Source organism: Neomonachus schauinslandi, chromosome 9 (genome assembly GCF_002201575.2).
Source record: "Neomonachus schauinslandi chromosome 9, ASM220157v2, whole genome shotgun sequence".
Classification (NCBI taxonomy): domain Eukaryota; kingdom Metazoa; phylum Chordata; class Mammalia; order Carnivora; family Phocidae; genus Neomonachus; species Neomonachus schauinslandi.
This window is the reverse complement of record NC_058411.1, coordinates 60,572,454-60,594,937: the sequence shown is the minus strand read 5'-3', so window position 1 is coordinate 60,594,937 and position 22,484 is coordinate 60,572,454. Positions and strand designations below refer to the sequence as shown.

The window sequence follows — 22,484 nt, the reverse complement described above, 5'->3', positions numbered from 1 at the left end:
GCAGCCTTACAGATAACTCTCTATGACTATTCAGGCAGTTTGGGAATTACGGTACACTAAGGTTGCTCAGAGTGTGAGGGGAAGAAAAGCACTGAAAAGATCAGGAGAGGTTGGTCCTGAGGGTAGAGACCTGAACCAGAAGCAAGGGACAACTTTTATCAGTACACTTGGAAATTAGCCAGAGCTGGAAAGTACCGTGTGCCAGAGACGCTGTTTGCATTTAGTTGTTGTTGTTGTTGTTGTTTTTTAAAGCATTTCATTTATTTGACGGAGAGAGACACAGCGAGAGAGGGAACACAAGCAGGGGGAGTGGGAGAGGGAGAAGCAGGCTTCCCGCTGAGCAGGGAGCCCGATGCGCGGAGCCCGATGCGGGGCTGATGCCAGGACCCTGGGATCATGACCTGAGCAGAAGGCAGACGCTTAACGACTGAGCCACCGAGGCGCCCCTGCATTTAGTATTTTCTAAATCAGGTTTCAGTTTTGGATTTTTTTCAGGTTAATAAAATAGTTTATTTTTAAAAAACATTCTTGAGAATTGGAGCTTCCTTAAACTCCTTAAGAGGTTCTTATACAATTTTTTCCTTTAAATGCAAGTGAGTTTAGGAGAAAATACATTAAGGAGGTAAGAATCCCTACTTTAGTATTACTTACAGCAGGCACTAAAGTGCCAGAAACCTTGGCAATAACTGGCCTTCCTAGTGCACAAACTATGGGGGGGGGAGGGGGCGGACGACACTAGCCTAACGTCATGTTTTGCATTTTATATTGGTTAAATAGGAGTGTGCCTGCGGGAAAAGTCAAAATAGGCACAATTTTACGATTTGAAAGGCCACCTGCTGTTCTCCCTGAGCTACCCAGTTCTCTTGGAATTACTCCCATTAGTTTATTCAACAACAGCCTGCTATACGCCCTGTCCTTTCTGTTCTTCAGTATCAATCAAGGCAACTTAACTTCATGATTACTCCACTACTCCTCTATTTCCTGTTCCACCTCTAAGACAAACTGTCGGGGTTGCTGGCCAAAAGGATCTTGCCTGGCCAGAAAATTCTGCTCTTTCCAGTGGCTACCAGAACCCCCTCCCTTCTGTACCTAAGATTAACGGTTACTGCCGCAGCGGCTGCAACCCATTTTCCCCTGTAGTAGGAAGGAAAGTGGGTGGGTATAGATTAGGAACAACGCCAGCAATCTAGACACAAGCTGGATATACACGTCCCAAAACTAACGAGGGACTTAAATACACCTCCATTTAGGTCCCACGGGTAGGCAGATCACTACTCTGGGCCCCCAGAAATCTTTTTCGTCCTTGCTATGGTCAATTCACTTTCCAGATGAAAGCTCCAAAACGCCACAAGCCGAGTTTCACCTGGTAAGTACCCAGCGCTCCGACGTGGGGCTGGCGCAAGCGCACACCGAAGGCCTCCCCCTGCTTTTCCCACCCCATGCAGGGGTGGGGCCTCGGAGCTCTCTCGGCGCCTGAACGGACGCTAGAGTCGTGAGTTCGGCGCGCAAGAGCGGATGAAGCCGGCCGGCGCCCCGGAAGCAGTCGTTGCAACTTCCGGGGGGATTTGTACGCCTGGTGCGGGAGCTACGAGGTTCAGAGACAGTGCTTGAAGTAGTGGGGGCGGCAACATGTCCCGTGGTTCCAGCGCTGGTTTTGACCGCCACATTACCATTTTTTCACCCGAGGGTCGGCTCTACCAAGTAGGTGAGTGAACCGAGTCTGCCTTTGGTCCACTCGAATTGCTCTGTCATGGTATGGCCTGGAGCAGCCAGACGCGGCCGGAGTGTAGTCCGCGGCTGAGGCATGGCCGGAGCTGGGACGGGAGAAAGGCCGAGGCAGGGTCCAATCCCATGGAATTCCCACTCCTGCGTGGAGGCAGGGATCGGGAGCCCGATGGCTGAAGGCCTCGGGCTCTTCGGGGTGAGCGGCCGCACCGCCTGGACACAATAAAGAGTTAAGGAAGGTAGCCTGACTCTCGCTTCCTGACGCCTCTTCACGTGTTATATTTTGGCCTGGGTGGGCCCAACGTTTGTACTTTTCTAAAGGATAATTGGCTCCTTAACCTTGCCATTGAAACGCTCCTCTCCGTTTTCCTTTGTTTGCAACATGCACTTATCGTAGTTAATTCCACACGGGCATTTAGAACCTTTTATGTGCCAGACGCTGTGCTGCTCCTAGGGGATGCAAAGATGTCAGACACTCTCCTGTACTGAGGCTCACAGCTGAAAGGGAGTGACAGATACGTAAACAAACGAATAAAAAGAAAAAGAAAAAGGGCCAAATTAAAAGTATCTACAGGGTTCAGGACATCTTTGGAAAACTGCAGATTGAGTGAGTGCTTGTCAATTCTAGAGAAACTAGCATCCCCTTTTCCCACATCTGAATGTTTCTAAATAGTTTAAAAGCTGGTTCTGAATTGTAGGTGAGGTACTGTGAACTAGCTGTTTCCTGAAAAACAGCTTTAGTGGAAATAAACCCTAAACTAGTTATCATTCATTCAATATAACAGTATATTTTGTTGGATTGAAGCGCTGTCAGCGTTTAGGTTATAATTATAACCCGGATCCTTAACCTCTTGCCATAGAGAATTTAGCATCTGGAGAATCTGATTTATATCTGGCCCCGTGATCCTTTGATTTTTGAGTGAGTTTAGCACCTCAGTGCTTTGGGGAGGACAGTAATATCATCTGTGCTTGGAAATCATAAGGAGAGAGTTGGCATATAAATGAGGTTCTCTTCACCTGTAAACTTTAGAATTAGATTTAAAGATAACTTGGAATGAAACTTATCCTGTATATGGCTACATACTGTCTATAATGTAGCAAGAAACAAGGGTAATTCAGTAACCCTTTTAACTCATCCCCAGTTGAAAAATAGGATCAAACAAGAGAGATGATAACTGTATCCTCAAGAAAGTTTCATTTTTAGTTTTTTCCCTGAGTTTTAAAGAATTTTTCTATGTTGGGTCACTGCTTTGAATGTTCTGTTTTGTGGTTTTTAAATATGTGAAACAGGAAAAGTCAGATCTACACTTTGCTTTTCTATACCATATTGTGAAATCCAGCCATAAAGTATAGTTTTTAATGCTTCCCAGATTTGGTGAGTAGAAAGGCTGGATAGAGTGTCAGTTAAATAATTTTTTAAAATTTGGAATAAAACATGTGGTCCAAAACAAGCTTAATATATAGAGAGGATGATTTTTCAGGTCTACCTTGTTGAATAACACATTGTCTCTGCTATCAGGGCACTAATTAGACATTGCTAGAAAAAGGAAAGTGAAAGAATAGTTAGTATGAGCAAGCAGTATAGTGGTGAAGCGTTGAGGCCCTGGAGCCATACCTGGTTTAAGATCCCTGCGTGCTCCATACTAGCCAATTTGGGCAAGTGATATATAACGTTAGCCTTAGTTTCTGTTTGTAAAGTTGGGTTAATAATTCCTTCTTGTGTGGTTGTTTTGAGGACTAAATAAGATATATGTAGAGTACTTAGCACAGTATTAAGTGATCAGTAAATGTTATTAGGTGCCTCTTTGATTATTTGGCTCTTGTTTTGTTTTGGTGTATTAGATTAGTAGCTTTGTAGACATGGAGTATTTCCTTTTTTATGGTCCATCCATGCTTGGTTCTCTAGTGAAATAATTGTACATTATGATAATACTGTAAATGCTGTTTGAGTTTATAAACTTTAGAATCCACCAAAGACAAAGCATATAAGAATTACAAGTGCAAATTGTTAACCTTGATAATGGGAAAATAATATAGCAAAAATGGGGAAATAACAGGGAAGGAAAGATTAATGGAAAGGTGAGTGTATGCTCCTCATCTTCCATAGTTGGTACTCAAAAGATAAATGTAATCTAAAATTGATAAATCAAAAAATAAAGGTATAAATTTAAAGTTACAATGCTAACCATAATTATAAACAAACTGTTGACGGTGTTTGCTCCCAGGGAGTAAGAGAAAGATTTTTTGTCATTTGTGCATTTGTACTCTTTAGTAACTATGGAAAAATTTCTTTTAATGAATGTATTCGGGTGGGTGTGTGTATGTGTGTGTAAACTGTAGAGCTATACACAGAGCCCCTAGCTTTAATGAATGTATTCGGGGTGTGTGTGTGTGTGTGTGTGTGTGTGTGTGTGTGTGTGAACTGTAGAGCTATACATAGAGGCCCTAGCTTTGAAATCTAACTAAGGCCCAGGTGGGACAAAGTAAACCTGATTACTTTCAAGCTTTTCTCTTCTGCTTGCTGATCCTTTGCTGGATAGATCTGGCAAGGGAGGGGAGAGGAGTGGCACTTGAATTTGCCTGCCAGGTGGATATGAGCATTGCCTCGTTGCATCTAAGGGAGCATATTGATAAGGAACAGGAAAGAAATGGACTAGTAGAAATAGACTGGAGAGGACAGTTTTCTAATCTAGAAATACCAATCTGGCATTGGTATTGAAGCCAGGATTCCTGGGTTCAAGTCCTGCTCCATACCAACTCTGAGAACTTTTCTTCATGAAAATAATAGGGCTTACACGGCTCTAAGGATTTAATGACTTAATGGATGCAATGTACATAGAACAGTATCTGTCACATAGTTAAGTGCTCAGTGGCTGATAATGGACTGAGAAGTACTTACTGTTTGCATCTTTTGCTATAAAAAAAAAATACTCGTTTTAAAGTAGTATTTCTGAACCCAGACTTCTCATGCCCTCTTTGAGTTAGATTTGAAATGAAATATGTGTCTGTACATAAATACATATGTATTATAACTACACAAAAAAGTAATGAGATCAAGCACTGCTATGTTTTCTTTTTTTTTTTTTTTAAGATTTTTTAAATTTATTATTTGACAGAGAGAGAATGAGAGAGAGAGAGCACATGAGAGGGGGGAGGGTCAGAGGGAGAAGCAGACTCCCTGCCAAGCAGGGAGCCTGATGCGGGACTCGATCCAGGGACTCCAGGATCATGACCTGAGCCGAAGGCAGTCGCTTAACCGACTGAGCCACCCAGGCGCCCGCACTGCTATGTTTTCAAACCTCATATTCTTCCCCCCATCCCCATGCCAGTGCCAGAATTTCTAATGACCCCACCTGCTTAAAGATCAGGGTGTTTTTGTTTTGTTTTTTAAGATTTTATTTATTTGAGAGAGAGAGCACATGAGCAGGGGGCAGGGCAGAGACGGAGAATCTCAAGCAGACTCTGCGCTGAGCACAGGGCCTGTTGTGGGGCTCGATCTCACAACCCTGAGATCATGACCTGAGCCAAAACCCAGAGTCGGACACTTAACCAACTGAGCCACCCAGGCGCCCCAAGATCATGGTATTAAAGAGGGTAATATTAGGTGGCACTATGAAATGAGATGCACTTTCCATTTAGGTTACAAGGTTAGGAGAAGACCAAAGAATGAACAGCTTCCAAAAATCTTAATAACAAAAAGTTTCTAACACGCAGCTTTGAAATTAAATAGAGACATATTCTGTAGAATACCTGCCTTGCCCCAGTAGAACAACTGGTTCTTTTTAATAACTAAACTTCATAGAATGTATAGATCTCTCAATTCATTTTTATTTTTCCAGCCTAAGTTTATGTGGGGGGAAAAAAACATTATCTTAAAACTTAGTACAGCATTTCAAACAAAATTATGGGCGGGAAAAATCTTGAGTTACAGTCTTGTAATTGGCAGAACCTCAGAATCACCTATAGAGGCCTTGCAAAGCCAGTGTCCATAAGGGGATGTGCATCTCTGTTGTTGCTAACGTCACACTGAGGAGGTCATACTATGAGCCATTGTCTGGCATTGTGCTTGTTCTCAACACTTTTGTCTCAGTATCTTTTATATTGAGCCCCCATTTTTTCCTAGTATTATACAAATGACTCCCAGAAAGTTGGGAAAGTGTTGGGGAAAAGTATAAGGAAAGAAACAAAGTGAATAAGAGATTACTGGGAAAGAGAAGTCTCTATACAAAACAGTGATTTATTTACCATTTTGTTTGTGGTCATGGAGGCAATGTACATTCAAACCTAATGACTTATTGTTAGGTTGAACCATATGAAACTGCTGATGTTTGACTTTTTTTTTTAACCTATAAAAGTGGCTGTTTCATGGTTCAGCCTAATACTTACAAATAGGTATTTTACTGTGTATTTAAGTTACAATTTAAGAAATTGGAGGCTTGGGATTGAGTGTAATTCATTATAACTTATTCCATTTAAAATGGGAAATGGGCTATCAGTTATCATTGTCTTGCATAATTTTGGACATTCAAGAACAGATTATGGAGATTAACGTAATAGTGTTTGTTAGTTTGTAAGTTTCTGAAATTTTATCCAAAAACCCCAAAACCCCAGTCTTTAGTGATGGAAGTAGTGTTTAATATTTCCAACATTTTAATTCTGGCTTTGAAACAAATACACCTTTTAAATGCTCCCCTTATGCTGTTCTGTTTTTTTCTTAATTGGCCTTCATCCTCACTTATACTGTAAACTATCATATTTTTACCCTACCAGTGTTTCTTTAGAGGATATTCTCGTTATTATGTTATCTCGAGATTCTTTATTCCAGCAGCTTCCATTTTTCTGGAAATTATTACAAAATATTTTATGGTGGTAATGTTATGGGGATTTATTTATACAAAATTTTACTGAAAAATACAGTGCAGCATGGTGAATACTAAAATAACAGTACAAGAAGGTTACTATGGAAAGTGACACCTGGGGCGCCTGGCTGGCTCAGTCAGGGGAGCATGTGGCTCTTGATCTTGGGGATATGGGTTTGAGCCCCATGTTGGGTATAGAGATTACTCAAAAAAAAAAAAAAAAGGAAGAAGGAAAGAAAGAAAAAAAAAGTGACACAGCCAAGAAAGATTCGACAGAGAAGGTGAATTGATTAGATAAAGAAATTTGGGGGGAACCAGTGCATAGGTCAGTCAGGATAGCCAGAGCATAAAGAGTGACAACTGGAAGAGCAGATTATAGCAAGTTTTGAAGAGATCTGGGTGCCATGGTAGGGTTTGGACTTTGCTACTTGAGTTTTGGACATAGCTGGAAGAAAAATGACAAGATTATTAAGTAAGGTAGCAGGAGAGTTGAGTAGAATTAGAGTAGAAAGGGACTGATGACAGGAAGACCAATTAGGAGAGACTTGTTCCATAATCCATGTAAGCCCTAATGAGTGAACTAAGGTACTGAGAAAAGGTGGAGAAGAGGAGACTCTTGAGTTTTATTTTTAAAATTTTGATTATGGAAAATTCCAAACAAAAGTACATAGAATAGTATGATGACCCTTATATACCCATCACCCAGCTTCATCAGTTGTGAACATTTTGTCAGTCTTGTTTTCTCTTTATTCCCTTTCGCTTGCCCCCTCTCTGTTAGAGTATTTTAAAGCAAATCCTAGATACGAATGAACATTTCTCTGTTGAGAGAGAAGAGGAAGTCAAGGATGGTACGCAGGTTTGTAGCTCGAGTGGTTAGTAAAACTCTTGAGATAAAGACTGTAAAGAAGCAGGTATACAGAGAAGAATAATTTTCAGAAATGCCTGTCGGAGAAATAGTCATTTGCAAGTGTGGGTTCAGAGCTAAAGATGACACAGTTAGTAGTGATCATATAGGATAAAATCATCCCGGGATAGGGAGAAATGATAGAATCCCGGGGAATACCAGTATTTAAGGACCTGGCTGAGGAGGTAAAAGCAGTGAAGGAGACTGAGAAGGGAAGTTCAGAGAAGTAGGAGATGAAAAGGTATTCTTAACTAAGAACTTTAAATTAAAAATCAGTTCCTCAGTTGCATTAGCCACATTTCAAGTGCTCGTTAGCTACATATGGCTGATGACTGTTTTATTTGACAACACTAATCTATATAGAGAGGGAGGTAGAGGACTTCTTTTTTTTTTTTTTTTTTAAGATTTTATTTATTTATTTGAGAGAGAGAGAATGAGAGAGAGAGCACATGAGAGGGGGGAGGGTCCGAGGGAGAAGCAGACTCCCCGCCGAGCAGGGAGCCCGATGTGGGACTCGATCCCGGGACTCCAGGATCATGACCTGAGCCGAAGGCAGTCGCTTAACCAACTGAGCCACCCAGGCGCCCGGTAGAGGACTTCTTTAACGAATCCTGGCAAATTCACAGTTGTATTCTCTAGTGAGAAGCATTTTTTATATGTAAAATATTTTTTATTTTGTGGGACAAAATTTTATTTATGTGGTGATGGGAGTAGCTCTATCTTTTATGACTTTTATCTAATGCATTATTTGTTTTAATCTTTTTGCATTATTTAAGCAGATCAGATAAGTAGTGTAAGTGAATAAAAGAGGCTGGGTGAGATATGACAAGGAGTGGTGGAAACTGTGAAAAACTGCAAAACATGTGTCAGCCCTAGGTGATGTTCACTGTGTAAGGATGAGGGTGGGGCGCCTGGGTGGAACAGTAGGTTGAGTGTCTGACTTGGTTTTGGCTCAGGTCTTCATGATCTCAGGGTCATGAGATGAGCACTAATCAGGGAGTCTGCTTCTCTCCCCCCTCTCTCTCCCTCTGCCCCTTCCTCCCAGCTTGCGCATACTTGCACGCATGTGCACTTTCTCTCTCTCAAATAAATCTTAAAAAAAAAAATGAGGGTCAAGTGTTACCCCAGCTTTTTTTCCTGAGAAAAACTAAGTTCTGATTTTATTTTCTCTGACTTTTAAAACCTTCCTAGAAAACCCTGCATTTTAAACCAACTTGAGTAAGCTGGATTGGGCCCATGGCCAACCTTCGATTTAGTATATATTGGTTGCAAATGTAATTTTAAATTTCCTTGGTTTCTGCTTTATTTCACTGTCCAATCTGGATGTGGAGGGGCAAAATACACACTTCTAAATGCTAAAACTAGCGGTGAAATAAATGCTATAGAAATTCAGAGAAGGGGTTGAAGGATCCCATCGGTGATAATCAGAAAGTATCCGTGGGAGCTGGAAGAGGCTTGGGGAGGAAGGGCAAGCGCTGGCTAAGCGGAGATAAGAGTGAAAGGGCACTTGAGGCAGGACATGAAGAAGCAAAGATATGGGAAAGATCGGGTTTGTAAATGAAAAATATAACGTAAGAGGAGAGTTGGTAAATGTTGCAAACTAATATCCCTCTACAGCCATAGATGGATTATTTCTTAGGCCAAAATCATGTTCTGAGCAATTGGGTAATAACAGCAGGCATTTGGAAATGTGGTGCTGAAATTAGGCAAGGTCAAGGATAGTGACCCAGATAAAAGAATCATCTGTATATAAATGACTATTCTTAATATTGCCTTATTTCTGTAATGTCTATAATGATAGCCCCTTTCTTATTCCCAGTACGAGCAATTTGTATTCTCTTATTTATTTATTTTTTGTATTCTCTTATTTTCTTGATTAGTCTGGCTGGGGGGTTTATTAGTTTCCTGTGGCTGTCGTAACAAATTACCAGATTTGGTGGCTTAAAAAAGAAATTTATTTTCTCAACAGTTCTGGGGACCAGGAGTCTAAAATCAGTTTCCCTGGACCAAAATCAAGATGTTAGGCAGGACCTTAGGAGAATACATTCCTTGCCTCTTCCACTTCTGGAGGCTACCAGCATTCCTTGGGTTGGGACTGCATCGCTCTACTCATCAAGACCAGCATCTTCAAATCTCTGCTACCTCTTCACAGCACCTTCTCTGTGTAAAATCTCCCTCTCCATCTCTTGTATAAGGATACATATGATTGCATTTGGGGCCCAATGGGATAATCTCCCCATTTCAAGTTTGTTGTTTTTGTTCAAAGAATCAATTTTTTACTTTCCTGACTTCCTTTTTTGTTTATTTTACTGATTTCTGATCTTTGTTGTTGCCTTTTTTCAAATCTGGGTTTATTTTACCTTTCACTAAACTTCTTAAAGTAGAAACTTCGATCCTTGATTTTATACCTTTTCTAATATAAACAAGGCTAGCATATTAGTTTTCTATAATGCATAAAAATTACTACAAACAGCAGCTAAAAATAACACACACTTATTAACTCCAACAATTTCTGTGGGTCAGGAGTAGCCTGCCTAGAATATCACAAGACTGTAATCATAGTGTTGTCCAGGTTGTGTTCCTATGTGGAGGCTCAACTGGAGAAGACTCTGCTTTCAAGCTCACTGAGGATTTTGGCAGAATTCCTTTCCTTTCAGTATAGAACTGAGGGCCCCAGCTGCTTGCTGGCTGTTCACTGGAAGATACCCATGGTTCCTTGCCATACAGCCACTTAGCAAGCCAGTAAGAGGAATCTCTAGAGTTAGTCTGCTAGCAAGACAGAGTCTTTATATATAAATGTAGTTTTATTGATAAATGAGGCACATACAGGTACAGTTAAGGACTGAAATTAGACTCATTTCACAGGTAAATCAATTTGTAAGTTCACTTAATATCTATAAATGCCATAATTGTTACCTCTGATAATACTTTATTTTATTTTTTTAAGATTTTTAATTTATTTATTTGATAGAGACACAGCGAGAGAGGGAACACAAGCAGGGGGAATGGGAGAGGGAGAAGTAGGCTTCCCGTTGAGCAGGTAGGCCGATGCAGGGCTCGATCCCAGGACCCTGGGATCATGACCTGAGCTGAAGGCAGACACTTAACGACTGAGCCACCCAGGCGCCCCTACCTCTGATATTTTAGATCCAACACTATCTGCCTACATTTCACTTATATTTATGAAGGAATTGGAATTAGTTTGGGTTTGCTCAAAAGCATTAAACTGTATTAGCTAAACATTTTTATTTTTAAATTTTTGCATATTTCTCATATTTGGGGCAGACATTTACCTTTGTAAGACAAAACAATGTGTTAGAAAAAGATGATGGTAGGAGAAATTTTATCATGCTATGGAAGATAACCTACTGCTTTTATTTTTAAAGACTCTTCTATAATGTAATCAGGATAATGACATCCCATCACCTTTGCCATATTCACTTTGTCAGAAGCGAGTTACAGGTTCTGTCCACACTGAAGATGAGGGGATTACACAAAGGTGTGAACACCAGGAGGCAGGGATTATAGAGAGTAGGCCACTTTAGGGTCTGTCCACCATAGCCATGAAATTCCTTCTTTCAGCTGCATCCTACAAATTCTGATATATTATTACCAGTCAGTTCAAAATACTTCTAAATGTCTCTTACGATTATTTCTTTGATTCATGGATTACTTAGAAAGGTGTTTTAAAATTTTCAAATATTTAGGGATTTCGGTACTTTAAAATTCATTGAGACTTGTTTTATGGCCTCTAATATATGCTCCATCTTAGTAAAGGTACCATGTGCATTTGTATTATACCATGTGCATGTATATTCTTCAGTTGTCGTCAGTAGTAGTCTACAGATAGTAGTGAGGTCGAGGTGCTTGATTGTGTGGTCCATATAGTGTTTGTCTATTTTGTGTGTGTCTATCTATGTCTATTTCACTTGTGTGGTGGTGGTGTTAAAATGTTTAACTGGATGGGTTTGGCCATTTCTCTTTTTAATTTTGTCCATTTTCCTTTTATGTATTTTGAAGTACTCTTACAAGGTGCATATACATTTGTGATTGTTGTATCTTCCTTATGAATTGATTTTTCTACTTTTGAAATGTACTTGTTTATCTCTGATATATTGCCTTGAAGTCTCTACTTTGTCTGGTGTTAATATAGTCTCTTCAACTTCCTGATGCTTACTGTTTATATGGTACTCTTTTTTCCATCCATTTATTAAACTGTGTCTGTGATAGATACCATGTTTGAGTCTTGCCTTTTTATCCATTCTGACAGTTTCTGCTTTTATTTTTTTATTTTTTAAAGATTTTATTTATTTATTTGACAGAGAGCGACAGCAGGAACACAAGCAGGGGGAGTGGGAGAGGGAGAAACAGGCTTCCCGCTGAGCAGGGAGCCCAATGTGGGGCTTGATCCCAGGACTCTGGGATCACGACCCAAGCCGAAGGCAGGTGCTTAACGACTGAGCCACCCAGGCGCCCCCAGTTTCTGCTTTTAATTGGAGTCTTTTGTCCATTAATATTTAATGAAATTGTTGACTTGGATTCTGCTCTGTTCCTCCAAAGAATGTTGATTTGTTCTAGCAGGCAGTTAATTTGGATGGCAACTCAAATCTCATTTTCTTTTATCCTTAGCTAAGCTGCCTGGAGTCTGTCTTGTGCATGTGTGGTTATGGAATCACCCAGAGATTTGGATAACATATATAGGTTGGGACTCTCCCTCTCTGGCTCTCTCCTTTCTTTCCCTTATTTTCCTGCAGCTGTAGTTACCCCCAAACTGTTCTCTAGTTCTTCATGCCAAAGAGACTGAATTTTCTATGGGTGTTTAGCCCTGACCAGGGCCTGCACTCGGTCTGTAAGCCATGAAGACGGGAAACTCACTTCATGCCATTTCCTTCTTCCAAGCATTGTCTCCCCCTCCAGAATCTGCCCACCTTTGGCCACTTTCTGGTGCCTTCAGGTAGTTGTTTTGTTTAGAGTTTACAGTTTTTAGCTGTGGAGTTTTGATCTAGTAGAAGCTTTTTGGCCATATGAGAAACAGAACTGAGAAGCATTTTGAAACATTGTATTTTAGAAGTTATTTGTGGTGTAATGGGGTGGTAAAAATAAGCAATTGTAATCTAACTAAATCTAAGCTAAATTTGAGGATTTCCCTTATGGTAGAGTCGTTTTACTCTACTTTTCTGTCTTCAAAATATAGCCATTTTGAAATATTTGATAAGGGGTTTTTATTATAGCTCCTATTAAAGGAAATTCTTTGGCATAGATAGTATCTTTTTTCAGCTGGTCCTCATTACCAGTTGGCTTTTGAAGAGATGATGAGGCCAGGCTTCAGACCCAATGCCCGCAGTAATACTTGACAGAATTTTTAAAACATCTATTATGTCAAAATATAGATAATGATTGGAGTTACGAGTATTTTTTTCTTTTACATTATCTTCTATATTCCCCATATTTTCTACAGTGAGCATGTATTTCTGCTGCTGTTTTTATAATTACAAAATATATGTTTAAATTAGATTTAAATATTATAGAAATACATAGCATAGAAAGGAGTAGTCTCATCTGTAATTCTGCCTTCCAGAGGCAGTCACTATCAGCTATACTGCATGATGCCAAAGTAGTTTGTTTGCATTCTACCACTTTGATTCATCTGTTTGAACCTAGGGAATGGTCTGACAGCAGCTGGAAGTTCACAAGCTGAAGTTTGTCATAGACAAACTCAAGGATCCTTGTTTTAGGTATCATGAAGATTGGAAAAACCATGATCCAGAAAATTTCAACTTGGTAGGGAGAAAAAAAACAATGCAGGATAATCTAACAGCAATTAAAATTGCATAGAGTCAAACAAACTAGTTACTGGCCAAAATTAACAGAACTAGTAAATCTGGAGAAAATTTAGAGCAACTGGAATTTGACCCAGGAAAACCAGATTTGGTAGAAATAATGGCCACAAAACAGACTTTTAAAATGATAAGATGTAATTGATAAAGATTTGATATGATAAATTAAGTCTTTATTGGAAATTTGGTACTTGATCCTGATGAAAATGATTACAGTAAACTAAAATGGAAAGAAATGGAGTTGGTTTAACTATGATTTATTATTATCATTATTATTATTTTGACTTTGCATGTCTTGGACAACATTCCGTGTTAGTTCATATAGCTCTAGCTCATTCTTTTTAATGACTGCTTTTATGCCATTGCATGAATCTAATAATTTATTCCACCTTCTCAAAACACTATTTTCCAGAATATGCTTTTAAGGCTATTAACCAGGGTGGCCTTACATCGGTAGCTGTCAGAGGGAAAGACTGTGCAGTAATTGTCACACAGAAGAAAGTACCTGTAAGTAATACTGCCCAGATAGCCAATTGTTACAGAATATAATGCAAGGATTTTTTATGAGTTTGTGCAAAGGCATATGACTACCTCTATACATTCACATTATTCTTGCTTTGCCTCTATTTTCCTGTTTCATTCAACAAGTATTTACTGAGTAGCTATGGATGGTTTAACTGAGTAGACAGAGTTAATATATTGAGCTTTGTGGTATGATTATAAGTACAGTGGGAATTCTAGGTCTTTTGTCTTCGGGGACCTTGAAACAGGCTTTGGTGAGCTATAGTTCTTGCCCACAGGAAACCTGTCATCTAAAAAAGGAAGACAGAGTCTCCTCCCTGCCTTTTTTAAAAACTGGTTTTATCTATAAAATGAACAGAAAACATATATTACATAGTTTATTGCTACAATTTTATAGTATTTTCTATCACTGCACAGAGACCTCTGGTTTTTAAAAAGTTATCTTGATTTATTTTGTTCATTAGGACAAATTATTGGATTCCAGCACAGTGACTCACTTATTCAAGATAACTGAAAACATTGGCTGTGTGATGACAGGAATGACAGGTAATTGGCTCGATGTCTACTTAGATTTGTTATTTTCTCCAAATTATTTTTGAGTTTTGTATTAATTTTTAAAAGGCTCCATTTAGTGCCTCATTGGCAAATAATAGGAGTAGATTTGCAGTCTTCCAAGGCTAATATCAGTATATTCAGAGTACTACGAGGTTTTTGAAATTATAATAGAATTAGATCTCTGTTGCTACTGCTTTCAGGGAAACTGGGCTGAAGCCCCTCTCATGGACATTGATTTCATATATAGTTAATAGTTAAAGGAGATACAAGTATATTTCAAACCTGGTAATAATGACACTGTTAGAAGTAAATGAGAATTATAAAAATTACTTTGGGTTTCTATTTTCTAAAATCAAGGGAAAATTCAAGCCTACAGAAAAGATCAAGAGAAACATTATTCTCTCTCCTTAAAACTTGTTCTTTTGGGAATTATTAGCTACCTGCAGGAACTATTTTGACAGCTGATGAAGGGCTCAGCATGAAAGTCCAGTGCTGTGTGTGGAACTCCATCTTTTAAAAATGTTTTCCTTTTTTGTCATGTACTTGTTGCTGAGTCATTGACTATTCATTAGTGATAGAAAAAGCCATAGTGGACCACTTCTGCTTTTGTTAAGTCATAGTGGAGATTTTATATATGTGTGTGTGTGTGTGTGTGTATTTTTATATATGGAAAATTGAAAATTGTCTGATTTTGAGGTTCACTCTTTCCTCTAAAGTAATAAACTTGGGTTTTTTATGCTCTAAGCTGACAGCAGATCCCAGGTACAGAGGGCACGCTATGAGGCAGCTAATTGGAAATACAAGTATGGCTATGAGATTCCTGTGGACATGCTGTGCAAAAGAATTGCTGATATTTCTCAGGTCTACACACAGAATGCTGAAATGAGGCCTCTTGGATGTTGTAAGTATGCTAAGAAGACTCCCAAAGAATTGATGAATTACATGGTTTTTTTTAGAGAATATGAATAAAGTTATTGCAATAACACTTGGGTTCTGAACATGTGGTTTTTGGAAATTATATAAGATGAGGAACTCTTTATAATAAATCAGCAATGAAGAGTAGGTTTCACAGTAGTATTTTAGGCATTATCTTTTAAGCTTTAGATGCTATTAGACTTTCTACCAAAATATTTCTTTTAAGGGTGTCTGATTTGAAAGATCTGAGTCACTGTCATATTGGGCTGTTGTTGTTCTGGGGGTTTTACTGCAATTCCAGATTACGCTTTCAATGGAAATGCCTATATTAGGCATCTTAACAGTGTAGATCTTTTTTTTTTTTTTTTTTTGACCACCCTAAAGAATCAGGCTCACACACATATTCCTGTGATTCATATTTTCAGAATACATTACCTTTAAAAAAAATAAGTAAAATTCTCTTGGGAGAGAGATGAGATTTACTGATTTTAGATTTAATGTAGTACAGTAGCCTAAAAAAATCAGCACATTTGTTTCTGTGTTGTGTCATTTATGAGAATTATCACTGTAATGATTTTTCTTCAATATCTGACCCTATTTTTGGACTCTCATATAAGAATGCTCCCTCAGTTTCTTCAGTGATACTCTTCCTCACTCTCATCCTCTTTTGCTTTTCTTTTAAATGTTTTTGCTCACCAGGTTTTCTCTGTGGTCATTCTCTCCCTCTTGGTTCTGTCTGGGTGAGATCACCCAGAGATCACCCTTGAGTTCATGCTTTCATTTACTACCTGTATACAGCCAATCACTGCCACATTAGCATTAGCCCAGTCCCTTCCTCCATGTCCTGCAGATACTTCAGACTTGAAATCATTGCTATTTTCCTACTTTCATCCTCAATTTCTCTTTGCTATGCTCACTCCACCTTCCCTGGTCATCTGGTTAGTCATTGAGCCTTACCAGAATATCTGTTCCTTCTTCATCATCTCTTACCTTTGCCGCCTAATTTATTTGTCTCTCCTCTCCCTTCTCACTCTTTCCTCATCTCTCTTCCATGTTGCTACGTAATTATCATTTTTAAATCAAATTTTGGTTGTTGCTCCCTAGAAAAACTGATTCCTCGTTGGATATAGTGTAAATTCGAAACTCCTTAATACGATGTGCAAGACCCCTGATAGTTTATTCCCAGGCAGCCTCTTGCACGTCCTGCTTTCCTTTCTCACCTGACGTGCCAGTAGTATATGGGTCTTTTGTCATGGTCTGGGTGTGCTGTTACCTTACATGTCTTGATGCCTTTGTACGTGTTGTTCCTTGTGCCTTGATTGCCTTTCATGTCCTTATCACTTATGAAACCCTGTTCATCTCGCAAGACCCAAAGTAGAGAAGTGTTTGTTCCCCCAGAGCAGTAAGTGGGTACCTCTTTTGTGTTGCCATGTACTTTGTGTATATCAAGTATAACATGTAAAGAAAATTACAGGGTGACATAACCTTTGAATAAAACACAGTTACCTGATCACTGTCATAGTGTTTATCAATTAAATAAGGTTGAAAATTCCTCATTAGTAGACTCTATAAGACATCTATAAAAGTGAATAAAGTAATTGGTTAATACTGAATCTTAAAAGAGAGGACACTCCAAGCATAGCTTGGAGATATTGCAGGTTCAGTACAGACCCCTGCGATAAAGCTAATATCACAATATAGTGAGTCAGATGAATTTTTTGGTTTCCCAGTGCATATAAAAATTATGTTTACGGTATAATCTATTAAGTACACAATAGCATTATATCTAAAAAGATAATGTACCATACCTTAATTTTAAAATACTTTATTGCTAAAGATGCTAATATCTAAGCTTTCAGCAAGTCATAATCACTGACCATAGATCACCATAACACGTATAATAATAATGAAAAAGTTTGAAATATTCCAGGAATTACCAAAATGTGACACAGACACAAAGTGAGCAAATCCTATTGAAAAAATAGACTTGCTCAACACAGGGTGGTTACAAACCTTTGTTAAAAAAAAAAAAAAGGTATCCGCGAAGCGCAACACACTATAAAACGAGGCAGGCCTTTATATAAAAGAGGTTCAGATCTAGAAATAGAAGAAAGCAGGAGTTAAGCCATTCCTTAAATACTTTATTACCTGCTTTGCTGAGTAGAAAGAAGTTTGGGGGCGGTATTTATTTTAATTATATGTCATTATAACAATATGATTAGATTTTTAATAACAAAGTTGTATGTACAGAATTTAGAATTTGGTTTCTCTTGACTACTGGGGAGTGTATACCAGCAGTATCATAGTTGGGCAGTGTGAAGATAAGGAAGTAGCCTCTGTATTTCACTTGGTGCCAGCATTCCCAAGGTGTATTCCATACACTTTTAGTTCCCTGGAACCCAAAATTCTTAAGAAGCTTAAGCTCTTAAATTAAAAAAGAAGAAAAGTCTTCCATGGTCAAATAAATTAAAGAACTACTGAAGTTCTAAGTAAGTCAACCTACGTAGAATATTTAACATACTATTATATATTATTTTCTCTAAAAGAAAGTATATGAAAAATATGCTTCCCAAATTTATTTGGTAATATTTCAAGGGATCAAAGAAACATGTTTTGGGTAGTAGCAAGGATTAGAAAATTGTAAATTACACTTGTGATAGTTCAGATTTTAAAAACATCTGTGATAAACCTTTGGTGAAATGGAAGTTTCTTGGTTACCTAATTTATCTGTAGTAATAACCTGTATTTCATCAGTTTTTTAAAGCAAAATACCTATCCTAAAATAGATGGCCAGAATAATGATCAACAACAGCTTTATGACAATACTAAGAGAGAAGAAATTGTGTTGTACAAAATTATAAGCTATTTAATGAGGGTCTTTCTTTTTAGGTATGATTTTAATTGGTATAGATGAAGAACAAGGCCCTCAGGTGTACAAGTGTGATCCTGCAGGTTACTACTGTGGGTTTAAGGCCACTGCAGCAGGAGTTAAACAAACGGAGTCAACCAGCTTCCTTGAAAAAAAAGTGAAGAAGAAATTTGATTGGACATTTGAACAGACAGTGGAAGTAAGTTAGCCAAAAGGAGCTGACTTTTTTTTTTAATGCTATTAGAATAGTGAAAATCATTGTATAATTGACAATTTATAAAGGCTATTCCTGGGTTTATCACATGAGCCAGGTTTGTCAGCTTCATAGAATTGGTGTCATTCAGCCGACATGGGAACAATGAGGACTGCTTTTATGGACTTAATTCCCTATCTCATTTCATAATGTATTTGAGACTGCTTTCAACAAAACACGTATAAAATGGGAAGATGTAACTAAAAATAAGAATCAAAACTAGGGCATAAGACCTGCATGGTTGTGACTCAAATTAGGCTTAACCTTCCTAGTAGCAAAAGTGAAAAAATTTAGTGATGTTACTCTTATGGCCCTAAAGGAAAAACAGCCACATACCAAATTCTCAGGGAAACAAACATCTGGGTAAAAGAATATATGCTCATAGGATAACTTGGCAGTGAAAATCTATCTGGGATGCAAAAGTAGAGCTCACTTAATGCAGGGATCTTAAGGGGATTATTCATTACGATTGGGACATTTTAAATAGACACAACAAGCTAAAATTCTTATACAAATATTTAGTAACCTTAGACTAAGGAAGCCTCTTATTTACTGCCAAGAGGTTAAAAACAAAAATTTTAGTGGATTTTGGAAAGGAGGAGCTGAGATGCAGCCATTCTAAAGACTAACAACATGATTCTGATAAATGACAAAAGAAAAATGCTATCTGATACTTTTATGTTTGGTTGGCAGTATTATCTCATTTATACTAACAGGAGATATAAAGCTAGTTCTCATCTGGGAGGTACTGTGCCCTGTTTAAATGTTTCTAAAAGGTCTTTTTTACTTGCAGTTCATAATTACATAAGTAATTAATCACATCAGATACAAAGCCACTTAAATACATTCTTAAATTTTTTACTCTAAATTTTCCATGAAGGAAGACTGTATCGTTCATGTTTATCCTCTCCCCCTTCTCACCCCAAGTGCTTAGCATAGTCCCCAGCATGTAGTCGTCATCACGCAAACAGACTATTGTGTGTAAATCATCCTGTTTTGTTTGATGGACCCCTTTCATTTATCTTGAATTCATATAAGCAAGTTCTTCTCATTGGCAGGCAACATATTAGAATTAAGCAATATGCCAGTAACATGTGGCTACAGAAATGTATCACTGAAACATGAAGCAAAAATGAATAGCTTGTGGTTAACTCATGTTTTGAATAAGCTTGGAATGAGAAAATCTTGGAATCTCTGGAAAATACAATTTTAATCTTGGTACTTTTTTCAGACTGCAATTACATGCCTATCTACTGTTCTATCAATTGATTTCAAACCTTCAGAAATAGAAGTTGGAGTAGTTACAGTTGAAAATCCTAAATTCAGGTGAGTTATATTTTCGGCCAAGTGCTTAGAGAAGTTTGCCAAGAGGTAAATTACAGCCTAGAAAGGTAGAGGTGTATGGGTCCGTTTATCCTACAACTTGGGGGGAAAGCATTTTTTTGACCTAGATTTACAGTTTTTTCCTTCAATATTTGAGAGATCTGTTTTAAAATTTATTGGAAGTCCCTTTAAGACAGACATAACTGCTTTTCTCATTTCAGAGTGGTTTTATATCTGTATCAGAGGCAACATAAAATAACCTTCTCTATGTTAGGAGTAAAGTAAGCATAAGTGTTTTCCTTTTTTTAGCCTAAGGCCAATAGAAATTCATCTCCCAGAGTAGTAGTAGTACTTAGTTTTTTGAGGTGGAGCTTTGATTATTTGGTGGTTAGTTAAGTGGAGCTTTGAAGAGCAGTATGAAATACTGATCTACATTAGACCCTATCTGGAGATCTTGGGAAATCCCAAATTTTGAATACAGCTAATTGAATTACAGATGCTGGATGCTTGTCTGTTCTTACTAAGTGACTAACTCCCGAAAATCAACCTTATAGCTTCCATGAGTCAAATCTGTACTGGGTGCTTAACATATACCATCTCACTTAATTCTCCCAGAACCCTGCAAGGTGGTTTACTTACCAGGAACCTGGATGTGCTTATGAAAAATATTTCAGTTAAATCCATAGATGCAAGGAAGTGCTGGAAGGCATGTTAGCTATTATTTGTATCTACTCTTAGGTCACAGTTACACGGACACTTGGTCATGGTTAGGGGTGGGGAAAAAGGTGGTAAACTAAGCTTAACTGGCTTGAAGAGTTTTTTGTTACTATGCTTTTTTTCCCCCCCTAATTTACTCTTTTTGTTGCCTGCAGGTAAGTGATTTAAACATGAACGATGTAAGAAAAATTCATAGAATTAAAAAAATTGTGAATCCTCTTTTTTTTTTTCCCTGTAGAAAATAGTTGTATGTTTTGTTTTGTTTTAGCAGTACTGTTCCAGCAGGAGCAATTTATGAATCTGCTTAAAGGACCTGCAGGTTCTTTTTTCTTTTCTATTCTGAGACCCTCTGATAGCTTTTAACATTTTTATTTCCATCTATTAGTTAAATAGGTAAGAAACCAAAGAACCTGTATCTTCAGAAAGTTCTGAAGAACTTTATAAATTTGATGGTAGGAAGTATGCTTAAATAATAACTACAATATATAACATAAGCATCAACAACTACTATATAAATTACTTATATTGCCCCAGTCTGCACTAAAAAATGTCACTTTGACGAATTTCACTGTTTAGAAGTCCAGCAGTAATAGGTCACATTAAAGGTTGCCAAGCATTTGATTTCTTTGGAGGAAATATGTGTTCATCATGAAGTGCCTTGTCTCTCAGCTGACAGAAACTTGAGTTACACGAAGTGTAAAGGCATTTTGACATAGGAGCTAAAATAGAATACATGAATACCTTATGTATAGTTAGCTTTATATTTAGTTTAATTATTTTCTATCATAGCTGCAACTAAAAGGTCTTATTTTCAGAAGACCTAATTTTTGATCTGATGTCAAAGAAGTAAATGTTTTTGTATATAGATGAAGTTGATAAAATATTTGGGAATTCTTTCAAAATAATCTGAACGGATGAGTGGTGGGTATACAGATTTTTAAGATAGTAGCTATAAATTATTGATAATTGTTGAAGTTGGGTGTTAGGTACACAGGAATTCATTACTATCTATTCTTCCATGTGTGTTTGCAATTTTACATAATAAAAAGTTTTCAAAAAGTAAAATGGTTGTGGGTTTTTTCCCCTTGCCTTCTAGGATTCTTTCAGAAGCAGAGATTGATGCTCACCTTGTTGCTCTAGCAGAGAGAGACTAAACATTGTAGTTAGTTTACCAAATCCATGACGCCACTTGCCTGTGTGTTTGGTAGCAACAGACCAACATTATGGAGGCCCCTGGATTGAAAAAGGAACCTCTCCCACTCCTGCCCTGCCGCTGAGGTGGTTAGGACTCTGTATAAATAAAAACAGTGCTTTTGGAAAATAATCGCATCTTGTCTTAATTTCCCCTCTAGTTTTAAGTAGTAAGCCTCTTGGTGCATGCAGACTGTTAAATGTTCACCATCCCCACATTGTAGCTTTACTCATTTTGTTGACGGAGATCAAGTTTCTTTGGCTTCAGGAACTTAACTGGCAGAAGTTTAAACTATAGTTATACGGCCTAACTCATAAATGGCAAACTAAAAACTCTGGTTTCAAAACTTGCTCTGACTGTAAGCTGGCATGTAAGGCAAGGCCTTTATTTTCAATACTTCATTCATTCGAATGGGATATTTCTGAACCTAGACTCCAAGTGCTCTTGGAGGTTTTAACTATAGTGAAAAGATTGGCATTATTATTATTCAGAGGTTTTGAGATACACATTTAATCTGTACTCCATAAGATCCAGTATTTTTAAGAGCAACATTGCAGTTACCTTTGAGAAACAATAGGGCTTGAAAGTAGAATATGTGTATGCTGCCTTAAAATTATTTAAAGCAGACTTTAAGGAATTGGTCTATAGTAGAGATGCCACTATAAACAACATTAAGGGGAAAAGTATATTCAGAATAATTATTAATGAATAGAATTAGGTTTTTAAAGATTTAGTTATTTTAGAGAATGTGGGGGGGGAGGTGCAGAGGGACAGAATGTTAAAGCAGAGCACCTCTGAGCACAGAGCCTGATG

The 22,484-nt window shown here is 37.9% G+C and overlaps 1 protein-coding gene across 1 annotated transcript; it reads left to right on the top strand.

Annotated features, from left to right (window-relative positions):
• The first annotated feature begins 1,435 nt into the window (after window positions 1-1,435).
• Window positions 1,436-21,805, top strand: PSMA6 (proteasome 20S subunit alpha 6). Its single transcript, XM_021695298.1, has 7 exons — window positions 1,436-1,705; window positions 13,738-13,832; window positions 14,312-14,393; window positions 15,148-15,303; window positions 18,207-18,385; window positions 19,671-19,765; window positions 21,576-21,805. The coding sequence occupies exons 1-7, from the start codon at window positions 1,630-1,632 to the stop codon at window positions 21,631-21,633; spliced, it is 741 nt and encodes a 246-aa protein (XP_021550973.1). The 5' UTR covers window positions 1,436-1,629; the 3' UTR covers window positions 21,634-21,805.
• Window positions 21,806-22,484: the final 679 nt, after the last annotated feature.

Bases quoted from the DNA above. Each gene is read 5' to 3' on its own strand.
- PSMA6 (XM_021695298.1), top strand. From the start codon at position 1,630: ATGTCCCGTGGTTCCAGCGCTGGTTTTGACCGCCACATTACCATTTTT. The intron at 18,386-19,670 runs GTAAGTTAGCCA...TACTTTTTTCAG, and splicing joins CATTTGAACAGACAGTGGAA to ACTGCAATTACATGCCTATC. The intron at 19,766-21,575 runs GTGAGTTATATT...CTTGCCTTCTAG, and splicing joins GTTGAAAATCCTAAATTCAG to GATTCTTTCAGAAGCAGAGA.